A 17,322-nucleotide genomic window follows, 5' to 3' on the forward strand; every position below is an offset into this window, starting at 1 on the left:
AGATTTAGCATGGTGAGGGCAAAAGTGGCGAAAATTTGGGGGGCAACTGCCCCCCTCGCCTCCCCTAATCGCCGCCACTGTCTACGTGTAACGACAAGCAGTGGCGAAGCAAGGGGCAGGCGAATTGGGCTACCGCCCGGGGCCTCGCGCCTGAAAGGGTCTCGTACGAAAAATGTAATAAATAGAAGTGAGAAAAAAGATGGAAAAGGCTGTTTTTGTTTTTTTCTGGCCAATAACATTACAACATTATGTTTTTTATCTGGCTTTAAATTCTAGTTAAACGTTATATACGTCAAATCAGGGGCGTAACATACACTTTATAGGGGCCCCAAAAGTAAAAATTATTGTCGTATTTCTCATGTGAAACATTTACGCAAAAATTCACGTCAACTTCCTTGGATGTTTTTACTCATTTATTATTTTTTTAAATAAAAAGCACTTTGTCTTTTCTTTTCTTCTTTCCCTTCACCTTTCACTCCCTATCTTAATATTTTAACAATAAAGCACCTCCAATTGCCAGGAAGCAAGTGTGAGTTGCTTGCGTTGCTTCCAACCCAAGGAGGACATGTGTAATATTAGCAGTTCTTCCTTCCTACAGCTTCAGATTTCAGCTTCCGGAAAACAGATAAATACATTTTCAGGGTGAATGAAATTATTAAATATCATTCTTGTCAGTAATTTATTACTATTATTTGAATATGATACTTTGCTGACGTATCTGTGAAGATTTTGTATCGATTCACATTGAGATTTCAAATTCAAAGAACGCATGGGGGGGCTCGCATTCTAATCTCGCCGAGGGCCTCGCGATATGTTGCTACGCCACTGACGACGAGAAATGTGTGAATCTTTCAGAAGTAGTAAAGTAAAAATGAGTGAAAATTGTAATTCAATCAGATTTTGTAATCAAACATTCCCGATTCGGTTCCAGGTTTTTGAGAAAAATAATACCGAAAAGAGAAAAATAACATTGAGTTTTGTAAAAAGTAACAAGGAAAAATTCAGGTCTCATCAATCAAACACACAAACTCACCAACAGGGGTAAGACAGTTGATGAACTGAGAAAACCAGCCGCATTCTGGAGGTTCTGCACCTGTCATGCTAATCCTTGGGAACACAGCTTCGACATGCTTCATTAACACAGAGATTACATAACTACAAGAGAGAAAGAGGATTATTACAAGTATTTAAAGTTTGGAAAATACTTTTAAATCCTAGTTTTCGAACATAGATCTACAGTTTACATAGAGATCAGCAGCCTTTAAAATGCAGCGAATCTGAAATTGAACTCTAAACCCCTTGACGGCACTTACAGTGAATACAATAATTAGTAGCCTGTCAGATTTGACAAATACTTTCTTTTGCATTTGATTAACTATTTCAAAATTTTGAAAGTGAACATTTTTCTAATATTCGTTCAAATGTGTGTATTTTCTTCTTCAGATTTAACTCCTACAAGTTGTATTTACTCTATGTTTTAGATTCCAAAATATTTAATTTCGTCGCGTTCTAATGTATGAAGAAACATACAGTAAGTTGTAACTTGCCAAACCATAACAATGTCTTGTTAGCATAAAAGTCTTGTTCTTTTCTTTCATGAATAGCATATATACTTTCTACGTTCTTGAACTTTTTTTGTTTACGTAACATTGAAGCACCATATACAGTCTTATATTTCAAATCAATATAACTTGTGCATATATTTGCGACATGTGCAAAATACAGGAATAATATTATTTTCTGCAATGTTTAAAATAATAAACATATACAATACAAACAATAATAAAAAAATAATACAATCTCATTTTCTTTAGTGCATGATAAAGGTGTAGGACGATTAAAATTTAGTGATAGCAGTTAACATTTCTTTAAATTTTCTACTTGTCATACAGCGTAAACAATATATTGTTAATAGGAAAGTAAATATACAAAGCACGTGCTTTTGTGAAATAAGTACCAGAAAAATATAATAATGAATAGCTACTGTTGGTGTGTCTATTATAATGAAAGTAACTTATCTAATATATATAAGAAATTAGGTGATACTTACGTAATTATGAACGATAGACTGTATAAGGTACATGTCACTATTGTAAATATCCAGGGCTTCTCAAAACAATGCATCAGAGTACTGAAAATATAGGAAAAAGTAGTTTGAGGACCATTTAGAAACGCGAAACTTAACGAGTGCAACTTGAGAATAACACAATGGCTGATTAGTCTTTCCTCGAGGTGGAAAGGTTCCTAGCCTTTCTTTAGTTGTCAATCATGATTATGATGTTATGTAACTCATCTGACTGCAGAAGGTTGTTGGGAGATATATCCGAACGACTTTCAAGATGTTCTGCCCTCATGAAATGTCATGTGTTCTATTGGACCACCAGCTTTTTGGATTATCGCACTACATCGTAATTTCCATTGTAGGAAACTACGTTGGAGAACGGACATTGGAATCCTATCCAATTCCTCTCTGAAGGCTTTCCAATAACCTGGGAGGGTGCATGGGCGGCCATGTTTCAGACGTCGTTTTAAGAGTCCAAATGTACATAAATCCATGGGACTGGCATGAGAGTTTTTCACTAGAAAGTACTGAAATGGGATAACACAGATCCCTGTTTCCCGTTCCATCTCCTGATAAAAGCGGTGAGATGTTAGAGCGGTATGGCTCGAGGGCTTGTCCATATGAATGCGTACAGATTGATTGTTCTCTCCGTGTAAACGATGGATGTTTGTACCTGGTCTGTATGAAAGATGGATGACTGAAAATAAACTGTATTCACCTTCAGATTTCTGTCCAACTTACATATCGGCAACTTCTCCACATAAACGAATTCGGTAACAACCATGAAGCCCCTTGGAAAAGGGTCCCGACAGTAGCGAACAAAGTTGCTGCGCCCCTTGCCATCAGCCGAATGTTACCGCTACCAATGAGGTAAGCTTTGTCCATTGTGACAGCAGTCCTCCATTTGAATCCCGCCAGGTGTTTTTCATAAGAGTTTTCTGTGCTTGGAAATGAGAATTTCCGTGGCACCAATGTGCTTTGCCCCCTCCTTCATTTCCCCTCTCTGTGATTCAGAGACTAATTTACATGTTAAAATGGTTTCGTACCACAGATTCAAAACAACTAAACCTACTTTATTCTTTTTCATCAGTGACGGTTATTAGGGGCATCATTTATTTATTTCGTCTTGTTTTACATGGCGTAGCTAAGGCTGTGGAGCCTTTTCTTTCATTTGAACCACTGCCGTACGCAGGAATTTTTTCGGAAGGGGGTACAAAATTCGTCCTCCATACATACATACACACACACGCACACATATATATGTATAGCCTATCTATCTATCTATCTATATATATCTATCTATATATATATATATATATATACACACACATACATACATACATACGGGCCTCCCCCGTGGCGCAGTGGTAGCGTCATTGCCTTGTAATCAAGGGGTCCCGGGTTCGATACCCGGTGGAGGCACAAGTGGTTCGGATCCCACTTTAAACTGTAGGTCCAGTCCCGATTAGCCTTACTGTGCATAAAGTGGACTTAAAACAGCAACTCAAACCAAACTCAAACCAAACATACACATAAACACACACACACGTAGGACTATACATAAATGGGGGCAGGGAAAATTTCATTTTGGAAGAGCTCAGATGGATTTCCCGTTTTTAATGGAAAGTTTACTTAAATACATCTTATTTCTTTAGTTTTTAAAATTTATGGTTATTTTAAAAACAGGTAATTCCTAAACACATAAAGCTCTAGACCTCGTTTTGGGCTCGTCTCGAATGTGATGGAACGGAAAATCAGAAGTTTGGCATTTGAAAGTAGCTAACAAACATGCATCTCTTCATTTTAATGCAGGGTGCAATTTGAAGGGGATTGGAAGGATTACCCTTTGTTTTGAACTATCAAACCTCTGGTTATGAATTACACATCTCAACCAGCGATCATTATTTCCAACTCACTTGTAAACTATATGGTGTTCCAGTTCTGTTGTATTAAGTTTAATGCACCATACCTACATACAAAAATTTCGTTGCCCAATTTATGGTGGCTGCGTACATACGGGTCAGAACCAACACAATAATTTATGTGATTTTTTAAAAAAATATATAATTCAAGCGTTTGAGCCCACCTAACGTTTTTGAAAAATTGGCGCCTTGGTTGTGTCTTTTTTAGATGCCATGTATTCGGCATTTTTTCAGACTTCTGATGTTTCACAAGTACTTTTGTATCGAATACTAAAAGTGGGTTGTGTTTTTTTTTTTTGTATTTTGGGTCGCTTCGTCGTTTAATCCTGTTCGAACGCTTGTTGAGATCTCTAGCGGTTTATTTGTGTCTTAAAAATAAGTCGAGATGGTCCCCGATCGACTCGGAAGAGCTCCAACTATTTGACAAAATAGTCATTTATAATAGAATTTGCTACAAGTGCTGAAAGTACTATCATTGTACATGTAAAACCGAAAGTATTCAGTTCTTAGAGCAAAACAAGAAAATGACGGCTCTTCTTGAAATGTTTGCCGGCCCCTTTGGCTGAGTGGTTAGAACATTGCGCTACGACGCCAGAGGTCCCGGGTTGAAATCCCGACCTACGCATGGATGTTTGTGAGTGTCCATTCATCAATTTTATCATATCATCACCCATCCCCATCTTCGCAATTAGCCAAAAGTGGCACAAAAGGGAAGTAAAATGAAGCAAATCAATCAATCAATCTTGAAATGTTGAAAACGATTGATCAAAGGTGTAGGAGGACGGTAGTTCAGGAGTTAAGAGGAACACCATGCGTTACAAGCAATTTTTTTTAAACCTTTGGTGGACAATAAAAATAGCCGGCAATTACATGGGAAATTATTTGACATCGGTGATAAGATTCATCTTCACACAATTTCGAAGTAAGTGTATTAGGGGAAGGGGGGTGGGGACCCCGAGCGCACGCCTATGGTTCCTTGCCATTGCCGATATCACTTGCAAAAGTTAAAACAAACTCTTCACCAGAACCATCCATCGTAAGTTGGATGGCAGACGACAGAACTACGCGGGAATGGGCCGGAAGTGCAGACGACAGAATCGCGCGGGAAACAGATCCTCGCATCTGATTGGATAATTCTCTAGATATGGCATAGCTGTTTGTAGAAAAAATCTCGCGGCCTAGAAATGGGCCATGACGTGCTTTTGACGCCATTTTGATAGCTACGCGCAAGACACTAAGGCACCTGCAAGCTGCGGTACACGACTGATAACAGCAGCTGCATCCTCACGCCAGCTCAACCCTACAAATGGCAATGGCGTCGCATTGTCGTTCGGATATATCCCAAACAACCTTCTGTATAAGCCACATGATATATTAACACACCCATATTAAAATTCACAATCAGCCTACATTTTCTGTTGATATTAGATCGCAAGGAGAAGTGCTACCCACTTATTACGTCGACAAAATACCTTGTAAATATAGCCTGAAAAGTAGCTACTACTACATTCAAAGAATATTTAAACTGGGAAAAATATTTGCATTTTGATCATAATGAAGTAGTGCTTTTACTCAGGTGTGAAGGGTTTGCAGTTCAAAACTGATTGAACGAGATGTTTATCCTCCAATGAATTAATAGTAGGTAAATTATTTTACGAAGCTCTAGCTCTAGAATGCAATAAAATCTGTTAAATAATAATAATACAATTGAAGGATTCGGGTGTAAAACATCGTAAGTGACATTTTGGTCATTTTTTAGTTACAAAGTAAAATGTACCATCCTTCAATTTCCGAGTGAAGTTGCCATGTCATACAATTTGCATTGGGCTCAGTGAAGCCTTCTGAAATTCGTAAACACAACACGGAAACAATTTATCTACAGTATAGATTCTAATAACCCTTTTTCTTAATGAACTCAGAAATGACCAAAATGTCACCATGTTTTACGCCCGAGTTTTTCAATAAATGCACAACAGAGAATTTGGCAGTTGGACTCAAGGACGGACGAAATATTTTCATTTCCATCAGTGATCATGGCTCATTCTTTCCCCGTTTCATTCTCTCTCTGTCTCTTTCCTCTTTCTTTCTTCATCTGTTTCTGGATTGCTTTCTCTTTCGTCTTCTCTTTCTCTCTCTCTCTCCAGTTTTTCTTTCATTCTTTCCATATCTTTCTTGTACTGTTTCTCTTTCTTCCTCTACTCTTTCACTCTCTCTTTATTACTCTGCTTCTTGATTGATTTATTTATTTTGGTTTACTTCGCATTTCTGCCACTTTGGCTAATTGCGAAGATGGGGATGAGTGATGATATGATGAAATTGAATAATGGACACTCAGAAATATCCATGCCTAATCCCGGATTCGAACCCGGAACCCCTGGCGTCGTAGCGCGATGCACTAACCACTCCGCCACAGTCCTCTACTCCTTCATTCTTTCTTCCTCTGTTTTTTCATTATATCTTTCTTCCTGTGACTTTTCATTCTATTTTTCTTCCTGTACCTTTTCATTCTCTGTTTCTGCTTCTTTAATTGTACTATATGCCATTAGCACATAGTGAAAAACCACACCCTTTGGTTCATTAACCTATCAGAATGAAATATTTATAGCACTCCCCCGAGAGAAGTTCAATAAAAATTAAATTTTGATGGCATTTCATCGTATCGAATTTATTTTCTTCAGCTGTTTACGTGTGTTTTGCTGAAACGCCCTTTTTTTTAGAAGAAAGGGCCAAAATTCGTAGAAATTAAGGGTGGACGGAAGTATCTCGATAAGAAAATTGTTATAAAACTGATTTTCTCATCTTAAAATCGTTGTCCGTGTTGAATATAAAAACAAATGTTTAGCTGAAAATGTGGTAGTTTAATGTATCGCACAGTCTCCACGTTTTTATTCGGGATATGAAATCTGAGCCACTAGTGTTGCAGCGTGTCAAGTTAACCCCTAAAGAATTATCGTTATGCTTTCTCACCTTTACTAACTTTCCCAAGAACTTTATATTTAAACGAAACGTAGTATTGTTACCATAACAATTAACAATGAGAAACTGTTAGCCAACAATCAGGAGCTTCTTTTAAGTTCTAAAGGGGTGATCTACTTACTTTAGACGCATAACAAAGTCGGTTGTATTCATGTGCATAAGCATAAGGTAATTACATGCAATGAACTTATTTTCTCATCTTTCCTCATATATATGAATGATTTGGAACCAACTTCCCGCAATAAGTGCTGGATATGTCCAACTTGAACATGAATACAAGTAAGAGCATGTTTCGTGAATTGCATAGGCGGAGTGCTGGAGGAGCCAGGGGGGGCCTGGCCCCCCCAACTTAAAAAAGACTAAAAAAAATAACACATGATTAAGTTCAGTTACTACATTTTTTATGAAGTCATGTCGTAAATCTTGACGTTTGACATGATGGCATGTGCGGTAATTGCGCCGCAATAGCGGGTCTTAGACGATTTGATTGATGTGTACAGTTTGAAGAAAGAAAAACGTAAAATGACTTTGTGTTGAGTGAACAGTTACTGCTGAGGCATCAAAAGAACTTTTCAATTTAATTTTTCTAAAATTTCTGAAGCTTACTATTGTACCGTAACTTTCTTAAAGTAATACGAGTATTGTATCAATAAAAAAATAATGAAATGCAAAATGCAATAATCTTCCCTTTTTGCTTTTTTTTTAAAACTGACAACCAATATACTAATTAATATTTGTTTACTTAAGCGAGGAAATTTCACATTTTCAAATCTAAAATGCCTAAGACTAAGTGTTTTTAAGTTGTTGTTTTTTTGTTTTTTTTAATTTCCGGGGGAAGGCCTCCGAACCCCTTATAAACTAGGGGATATTCAATAACCCTCAGATACATCATATGCTTCTCCAGAGTCTGGCCCAGGGACGGCGACAGGGGTGGGCACGGGTGGGCAATTGCCCACCCAAAAATTGCTGTGCCCACCCGTTTGCCCACCCAATCAAATTCAATAAATATATACACTTGGGAAAATGCGAATGGTTCAATAAATAAATAAGTTTATTATGGTGTTCACTCCATGTATATTTTACTTGTGAATATTATCTATATTTCAGACAAGTTTACATATTATCATTCAATAGAAAGCTTTGTTGTCCTTTGCCGAAACATTGATTTAGTGAATAGGTTTACGAAAGTCAGAGTAAATAATAAGTTGAATGGAATTAATTTAAGCTTTTTCTTTCAACTTCCTTTCAACAGGATTATGGGCCAGGGGCTGCAGCTCCTGGCTTCACAGGGACGATGCATCAAATTGCTTTGAAAATGTACTACGTAATGAAAATAAATAGATACTTGAAATGTGGCAAAAATATAGAAATATAATACATAAAATGTTATTTATTTATTTATTACTTTTCGGTGATATTTTGCCAAAATGTCCTTCTTTAGCCTAAGTAAATATTATGCAGAATGAACTAAGAATTTGATTTATAACCAGGTTCTTGCTTTTTTTAAATTTTGCTAATAAGACATTATCCATACTTACGTCAAACGCTGAGCTGTATTGGGCGCTCGGAATGCACACGTGATGTAGTGACACCTTTACCTAGGTCTGATTGACTTTAGTTATTATGTATTAGTTTTAATGTGTGAATTAATTAATGTTTAAACAATGTTTTTCAATTTAGTGCAAGAGCTTTTACTATTCATTCTTTTAGTAAGGGGTTTACCCCCGTATTATGTGAGGGACTCGATTAGCATTTTAGAAATAAATAAATAACTGTCTGCGTGTGAAGCAAGGTGGCGAACACACTATGTTTGCATTTCTCAGTTCGTCGATTTCATCAACATGTCGTACGTGAATCTCACGATTCACGATTATTGGTACTGCAAAACACGAAATACGATGGGGACATTTTAGAATGAAGAGACTTGAATTTCAGTCCGCATTTGTTGGAAATTCTTTGTCTTGGCCAGTTTGTAAATGCTCTAAATACTTCTTACAGCCATAGGTGTGCGCACGGGTGTGCCAAAGGTATCTGACTACCCCAAATGTCTTCTAAAAAAATAAAAATAAAATATTTTGAACTACCACTAAAATAATGAAAATAATATCCGTGGTAAAAATGTAAGGAATTTCATTTCATTTGAGATGCCACGCTCTCTTTCTCCCTCTCTACAAAACAATGTGATATTCCTTTACTATAGTAGACAGTAATCACGTAGTAAAGAAATTATTTTTACCTTTATAAATCGCAGAGCCTCTTCACATATCGGCCCGTACTTATTATTTTCCCGAGGACCGACTTGTTTGTTAATGCAGCCTTCCAACATTTCCAATAAGACTTTTATGTTCAAAGACTTTCATGAATGCTCTCTTTCCCTTCTCTTTCAATGACAAGCGTATCAAATTTCAGATTTTTGCTTGCATCTGAATTCTACGGTTTAAAATGATATAGGAACACACGGCATTAACTATCGAGTTACCAGGTACAGCAATATGAAGTAATGTGCATTATAAAACATGGTAGAACTGAACCTACAGATGTATTTCATGATAGTGATTCAGCTGATAGTACCTGTAGAAATATAGCCTTGTATTTATCACTTCAATTGTTTACTTTAATTACTTAAAATATCGACACAGTGATAGTAAAACTGTGCTAAAGTGATAACAAATGCTCATTCTATAATAACTTTCATGTTCATATACCTAATAGTTTCTGCGAAAAGGAACGTGAAGTTACGACAATTAGGTTCGCCTTGTCCAGATAGGTAACTGAAACGTCCCTTAAGGCACCCCAAAATAAATTAGTCTGCGCACACCTATGCTTACAACATAGCAAGTTGTTTAATTATTATTTTGTATTATGCCAGATAAGACTCCCAAGTTGTTGTTTTCAATTCAAGTCCTTGCTACGCGTCCCTGGAAGTTTCGTCAGAGCGATCGTTTGGTGAGTTTATGTATATACAGGTTTGATTTTCAGTGCTCATAGATCAGAAACTAAGCACTTTCGAGGTTATGTGTATGAAAAAAAGTTCCTTGTTTTTTTTTATATATCTATCAGCATCCAACCATTGTTGAAGTTGTTTTAGGACAGACACCCTGTATATGTTGGAGGGGGATGGGCATAAGTCCATGTAAAACTCATATAAGATCTTACATGCCCACCGTAATTTATGAATATACAGCTTCTGCCCACCCGGTCGAAAATTTCTGGCGCCGCCCCTGGTCTGGCCCCCCAAAGCAAAAGCTCAAACTCCGCCAATGGTGAATTGGAACGCATTTTGCAGACTAACGAGGCTCTGACGTCTGGGCTCTCAGCCAGTACAATCCTCTGTGGGATGTGTGTTGTATGCTGTCTATTTGTGTTTGTGATTGTTCCTTCGTATATATTTCATCTTACCGCCATTCATAGTCATCTTCGCGATTAGCGAGAAGTGATAGAAAAGCGAAATGAAATAAACCAACTCAATCAATCAATGAAGTGAAGTGAAGCGTAGAAGCTATAGGTTACAACAATGCAGGCAATGGCTGTCGTAATATTTTAGATTTCTTTGTAAATCACCTCCCACCCCATCCCGCCGGCTCTTGAGCAAAAAACCGCGCAACTTCAACGCATAACAATCACACTACAGCGGTTGGGCAGGCGTGACATCCACGCCACGGTACCCGGTTCAGGATAGTCCCCCTCGATGATGACTGACGTCATAGTCATATATCCAGGGACTCAAATTCGGGGATTAGGTGTGACACCTGGTGGCATGTTTCGGAACGTTCTTTTGTTATTGTTGTTGGTTGAAACATTACTAAAATGCTTAGTATATTTGCTCAGAAAATTCGTGCCACACTCCCCATCATATTTTCTAACAACACCACTTATTTCCTTCACTATCATCGAACTTACAAATTGGTCAGCTAATTTTACTTCACACCAGCTAAAATGTAGTTAAATAGCTAGAAATTGAATCTATTTAATACTAATAACGTTTACAAGTTAAAATTAGCACTGCCACACCAACGTGTACAACAACGTGTAGCAATTAGTGGCATCTTCAACGGATTTAAATGACAATCCGAATGCTTTACAGGATCCTTTATTATAATTCATACAGGTGGCGACTGAAGCGAGATATCAGCAAGCGAGGTTTGAGGGTCATGCCACAACACCTGCAACAAAAAATCATATTACCCTTAAATTCAATACCTTGCAACACTGACAAAGTTTTGCAAATTTGTAAATACATATTTTCATCAATTCATGAATTTATAACACCTTTGACCCGCATGGCATAAGTTTTGATCTATCAGTGGCATGCCTAGGGACCCTAGGTGAGGTTCACAATCTTCCCTCGTCATAGATTTCCCTTATAAATACACTCTGTAAAAAAAAATTAGCATTACTGTATTCTTATTACAGATGTTGACAATTTTGAGTTTCTCATGCATGCATCTTTCCTGCACAACTTGAAATCAATTGATTGAAGTATTGGTCTGGTATCACTGCGTAGTGTGGTGTTATTCTTTTGTTGATTTAGTGTTTGGAGTGTCCGCTAGAGGGTGTTGCAACCAGTTACTGCTGCAAGGCTTTGTAATCAATTGTCAGGAATCTGTAAAACGATTGTTAGTAGTGCAACTTGTGACGTGTTTTATGTTGTAACTACATGTTCATTATTGACAGTTTGCATACGTTATCATATTTGTGAAGTGTTCTGGTGGTGTGTAGTGTATTTGAGCGTGTTTTCTCGAAAAAATGGGCAGAAAGTGTGACATTTCACCACGTAAGCAAGGAATGGTTCTTGCTTTGCATATGGATGGTCATTCTCAGAGAGAAATTGGTCGACAACTTCAAATACATCAATCCACAGTTAGCCGCTGCCTGCAAAAGTAACAAGAACATGGAAAATCATCACTGAGAAGTCACTGTGGCAGAAAGAAAAAGACATCACCTTGACTGGATCCTATGATAAAGGACATGGCACTGAAGAACAGAGGAATGAGTTCACGCCAAAAAATTGCATATAAACTACAAAATAAGGTGGGAGTTAATCTTACTCATGCTACTGTAGTATCCCGACTAAAGAAACAGGGTGTTTCTAAACACGTCCCACGTAAAAAACCCAGACTAACTGATGCACATGCAAAAGCTAGACATGAGTTTGTCACACGTTATGGCGCATGGAATGATACAGATTGGGAACATGTGATATTTTCTGACGAAAAACGATTTAAATTGCTGGGGAATGACAGCTCAGTTAAACTGTGGATGCGGAAGGGAGAAGAACTTGCAAAATCTTGTATTTTAGAAACTCAAAAGTTTTATGGCAGTGTTATGATTTGGGCATGTTTCTCTGCAAAAGGGATTGGCAGGATGCATATTTGCTCAGGGACAGTTAAGGCTGATCAATATCGGGAAATCCTGAATCGGAAAGTTCTACAAAGTACAGGAAATAATTTTTTTGGACAGAATTTGGACTACTTTATTTTTCAAGACGATAATGCAAACTGTCACCGTGCTCAGGTGGTGAATAACTGGTTTCATGATATGAATATTGAAAGACTTTGGTGGCCGCCCAACTCTCCAGACATGAATCCTATAGAAAACCTGTGGGCTATGATGTGCAAAAAACTTGGTAATCAGACGTACAGGTCAAAAGAGGAACTTATGGCAGCAATTGTACATGTTTGGAATGAAATTGAGGTCGAATATTGTCAAAATCTCATTCATAGCATGCCTCGAAGGTTGGAAGCACTTAGGAAGGCCAGGGATGGCCACACTAAGTAATAGTCAATGTATTTACTTATTATCATTTCAAATTAACATATCATGATGCATTTAAAACCTTTGTTCAATCTTTTTACTTGTAAAAATTGTCTTTGTGGGAAAACGTTCCACAAGCTATATTTGCAATAATTTTGTTATTAGTTCTGTCAAGTTCATTATGTACGTAACTATGACTTAAATAATAAAAATATATTGTACAGATATAGTGTTTTATATAATTGTTAGGAAAACAAATCGACAAGTGGAATTAAATCAATAAAACAACTGATAATTCACGAGCGAAATGCTGACGACCAAAAATAATGAAGTGATGCTATTTTTTTTTTTACAGAGTAGTACAGAGCATTCCCTGACATTCGTTACGAGACTCGGCGGCAAGCGGCCCGCATCAGCGCTTGTCTTTCCCGATGAACGGGTCCGCGACAGTCGCACGCTACAGTCTGTTTTTCTCGCTCAAACTGCCTTCGCTCTCTTTCCCTTTCTGTTGACGTTGCGGACTGACGCCAGTATAATCTTCCCTCGGAAGTTGTGTTGTGTCGTGTCGTGTCCGTGTGTTGAAGATTGTGGCTTAATATGGCACCACAAAATTTTACATTACAACAAAGGATTTATCTTGTCGAGTGTTACTTCGGAAAGAGGAATTGTGGAGAAGTTCGACGACGTTTTGCAACGAAATTTCCTGGTGTTCCCGTTCCACATAGGACCACTATATTAAACCTCGTAAAAAAGTTTAGAGTAACAGGGTCAGTTCTGAATAAAAGTGGAAAGAAAAATGGGGAAATCTAGAAAATAAAGTATACAAAGACAATCCGCACACCATCCGTGAGTTAAAAGAGAGTATTGTACGAGAAATCTGGAGAATTACAGTAGACGAACTTGCACGTGTAAATGCCAATTTCCTTCGGAGATGCTAGGAATGTGTTGCAGCAGAGGGACATCATTTTCAACACCTTCTGTAGTCAAGGTTAGTACACAATATGAAAATTGTAATTTTAATAGCCGACTCTACCGACTGTCGCGGACCCGTTCACCGGGAAAGACAAGCACTGATGCCGGGCCGCTTGCCGCCGAGTCTCGTAACGAATGTCAGGGAATGTTCTGTATATTGCAATTGCAATGTTATGTCACAAACTATTAACTTCAAGTATCATCAATTAACAATTTGCACAGAAATAAGTTTGCATTGCGAGAAAACTAAACAGATAGTTAAATAACTTTACTGTTGAGCCAAAGTATTAGACTAATTTCAATGACATTTGGATGCAAATTACCAATCTTACGTCCCGTGCTCGATCTCAGGTGGAGGCATTGCACAGTGGTTCGTATCCCACTTTCCAGTCTGTCTCAGAAAGTGGACTAAAGTTTTGACTTGTGCTCTTTTCCTAGCGGTTTGCTTCAACATTAAAGAGTAACATACATTGCCTTCTCGATTAGTTTGTTAATACGACACATTCGTAATACTGCGTAAAGGAGGGGCAGAGGATAGTCCCCTTCTCCCCACCACACCCATGACGCCATGAGACGCCTAAAAGTATGTTGATCTCCTAGTTTCGTCATCTAAAATATCCGGCCTCCTTCCATTGACAGCTACTGTAAAAATATACGATAATTCCCCCAGAAATCCGAAGCTCATTTTTTTTATTCTTCTCAAGTTGTATTTTTTTACCAGCTATGATGAAAATTAAAGGTAATTATCAGAGCTAGGAATTTTAGGTGCTGCACCTTAAATTTTTTTGTGTGAAAACTGGTAAAAAAGTGACTCATCCCCAAAATAAGCACGTATTGAACTCTACTCATGGTGTTTCGGTTGCACCTTTTTGCACCTTTTTCACAATTTCAGAACTTTTTCCACCTTTTTCACAATCTCAGAACCTTTTGCACCTTTTCGCCCATTTTGCATCTTTATCATATTTCTTAATACAACTCGCGGCTGTTTAACCCCACCCACATTCGAGGCACGGCTTCTTGGCAAGCGATTCTTGTTTACCGCACAACAATGAATCTGCTTTCTTCAGTTCTTGGACGTTAATGTAGTAAGCACGGACTTTAAACAGTGCCAACAATGACGCGTTACAATTGCTAGAAGTTGTGCTCTTTTTGTCCTATGCTGTATTGTTTACGAATTGTTGTAGGAAAGCTGTTTTGTTTTTGTTTCCTTCTCCAGTCTCAGCGGGCAAGGTAACTGCAGTCTGTGATCGACTGATCGATGCATCGGATTTGCTTGTTCACCATGCCAAAACATAAAGTAAATGTTGGAAAACTGCGGGACATTGTTAAACAGTTTAGCGGTGACGGCATTCAGAGTGATGGATCTGTTCTGAGGTGTGATGTGTGTGATATTTCTATTGCTGTTGATGACACCGACGCACTCGGGTTGTGCAGCATCTACAAAGTGGGAAGCACGTCAGGAATAAAGAACTACTAGATGGTAAAGGTGGGAAGTAACAACAATTCATTGGTGAGGCGCTTGTATCTTGAGTTCCAGAAATACAAATGAATTTTTCAGTGAGACAGCAAGGACATTTATAGCGTGTGGAATACCTCTTTCGAAACTTAACAATCCTGTCATGAAATCATATTTGCAAAAATATACTGGGAAGTCAGTTCCAGATGAGAGCAACTTAAGGAAATCTTACCTTCAACCTCTTTATGAAGCTAAAATCTCGAAGATCAGGCAAGTAGTAGCTGACCATCCAGTCTATTTCATACTAGATGAAACCACAGATAGGCAAAACAGGTACGTTTTGAACATTTTAGTAGCACCTCTCAATGGACATCAAGTGTAACCCATGGTTTTAAAAACTTATTTTCTTGGAAAAACAGATAATGCAAGTGTAATGCAAAGTTTCAATGATGCATGTTTTGTATTGTGGCCGGAGGGTGTAAAATATGATAGTGTGTGGTTAGTTCTTACAGACCAAGTATCTTACATGTTAGCTGCAATTTCTAATCTGAAGAAATCTGAAGAATATGTATCCTAACTTAAAACATGTGACCTGCATTGTTCATGCTTTGCATCGAGTTTGTGAAGCTCTTAAAGATGAATATACATATGTGAACGAATTTGTTTATAGCATTAAGAAAATACTGAAAAAGGCTCCTTCTAGAATACAGAAGTACGTAGAAATTACGAAACTTCCACTACCACCCTCTCCCATCCTCACTAGATGGGGTACATGGTTAAAATCTGCGGTGTTTATTTGCAATCATTTCCATACAATATCGAAATTTTTAGATGCTTTGCCTAGTGATTCCTCAGCTGTAGAAAATGCCAAAAAACTTGCACTTAAACAGGAATTGCAATATGAACTCTATATTGTACATGGCTTCTCTTTCCTTACTACTGCAATCACAAAACTGGAGGAGCAGTGTCCTGAAAAGGAAGCACAGTGGGCTGTTTTGATGGATGTGCAACGAGAGCTGCAAGGGCTCGGGAAAGAGAAGTTAGAACAAAGTTTAGCCAAAAACCTTGATGTTCAAGAAGTCGCAACCAACAAGGATGTGGATTACCGGTTGAAAACAAAATACGCACCACTTGGGTCTGTTGATTTTGAACGTTCTTTTTCAACTTACAAGTATCTGCTTAGTGACCGCAGATGTAGAAATTTTGAATGTAATCTCTTTTAACAGTTTTCTAGATGACTAATTCTAAGCAAGTAAGAAGAAGCATGTTTTCCTTTATGTCGCTTTCTAATGTATCAGAGAATTTTCTTTGCTTAGTTATATTAAACGATTTAAAACCAGAGAATACTCTATGTGTTTATCCAGACAAGTTGAATCATATATGTATGCACTGCTCACAATAAATTTTACATCTGAAAATTAGCACCTATTTTAGCACCTTTTTTGTACAAAAATTGGCACCTTTTTTGCACCTTTATTTGCAAATTTTTGCACCTAAAATTCCTAGCTCTAATAATTATATCAAATTGATGAAGATACACAAAGAAACAATTCCCAGACAGGTAAACCGTACGGTGTTCAGTGATGAATAGAAGTTACACGCTACCCTCGGATTGACGTATGACGCAAAATTTCCCCCACACACGTGTGACATATGAAAATTTTCGTGTGATACGTGTTATACAAACTTCTTTAGAATGTACACGCACATCAACTTTACATATTCGTAGGAAAAGCTGATATATATATATATATATATATATATATATATATATATATATATATATATATATATATATATATACACACACACACACACACAGGGTGAGTCAAATGTCCCTGACCACCCCTTATAAAATGAAAGGGAGTGTAGATTGCAGCAATTGGTCATGGTAGTAATATGTTACGCCTTGGGGGAAACTTTTTGGTGCATGTCATAATAACATCCGCCATCTTGGTGACCGCCATCTTGGATCCAACTTTATTTCTTTAATTGGGAAGGGGGCATCTGAGGTATAGTTTTGGGCTAGAATTTCACCAGGAATTCAGTGATGAAGTCAGATATATATGAAAACTTTAATGATAAGGAAGTTATGGGCATTTTTCCGGTGCTGAACCATGCCATTAACCAAGGCCGAACGAATCCAGATCATCAAGCTGTTGTGGGGGAGGCAGAAGTGC

At 37.7% G+C, this 17,322-nt stretch overlaps 2 protein-coding genes across 3 annotated transcripts in view; both read right to left on the reverse strand.

The window, feature by feature from the left end:
* The window catches only part of LOC145985644 (DNA damage-regulated autophagy modulator protein 2-like), a 48,025-nt gene extending 46,889 nt beyond the window's left edge, over window positions 1-1,136 (reverse strand). The window contains exon 1 of the mRNA XM_083119713.1: window positions 1,034-1,136. Coding sequence (XP_082975839.1) covers window positions 1,034-1,136 — 103 coding nt within the window. The remainder of the gene's footprint in view (window positions 1-1,033) is intronic.
* A 917-nt stretch (window positions 1,137-2,053) lies between these two features.
* The window catches only part of LOC145985963 (DNA damage-regulated autophagy modulator protein 2-like), a 55,527-nt gene continuing 40,258 nt past the window's right edge, over window positions 2,054-17,322 (reverse strand). Inside the window, exon 9 of one of the 2 annotated variants that reach the window (XM_083120110.1) lies at window positions 2,054-2,131. In XM_083120110.1, coding sequence (XP_082976236.1) covers window positions 2,111-2,131 — 21 coding nt within the window. In that variant the 3' untranslated portion in view covers window positions 2,054-2,110. Of the gene's footprint in view, window positions 2,132-11,034; window positions 11,124-17,322 lie in introns of those variants that run through there. The other variant, XM_083120109.1, reaches the window with a different exon arrangement.

Source organism: Lepisma saccharinum, chromosome 3 (assembly GCF_977018435.1).
Source record: "Lepisma saccharinum chromosome 3, izLepSacc3.1, whole genome shotgun sequence".
NCBI classification, from domain to species: domain Eukaryota; kingdom Metazoa; phylum Arthropoda; class Insecta; order Zygentoma; family Lepismatidae; genus Lepisma; species Lepisma saccharinum.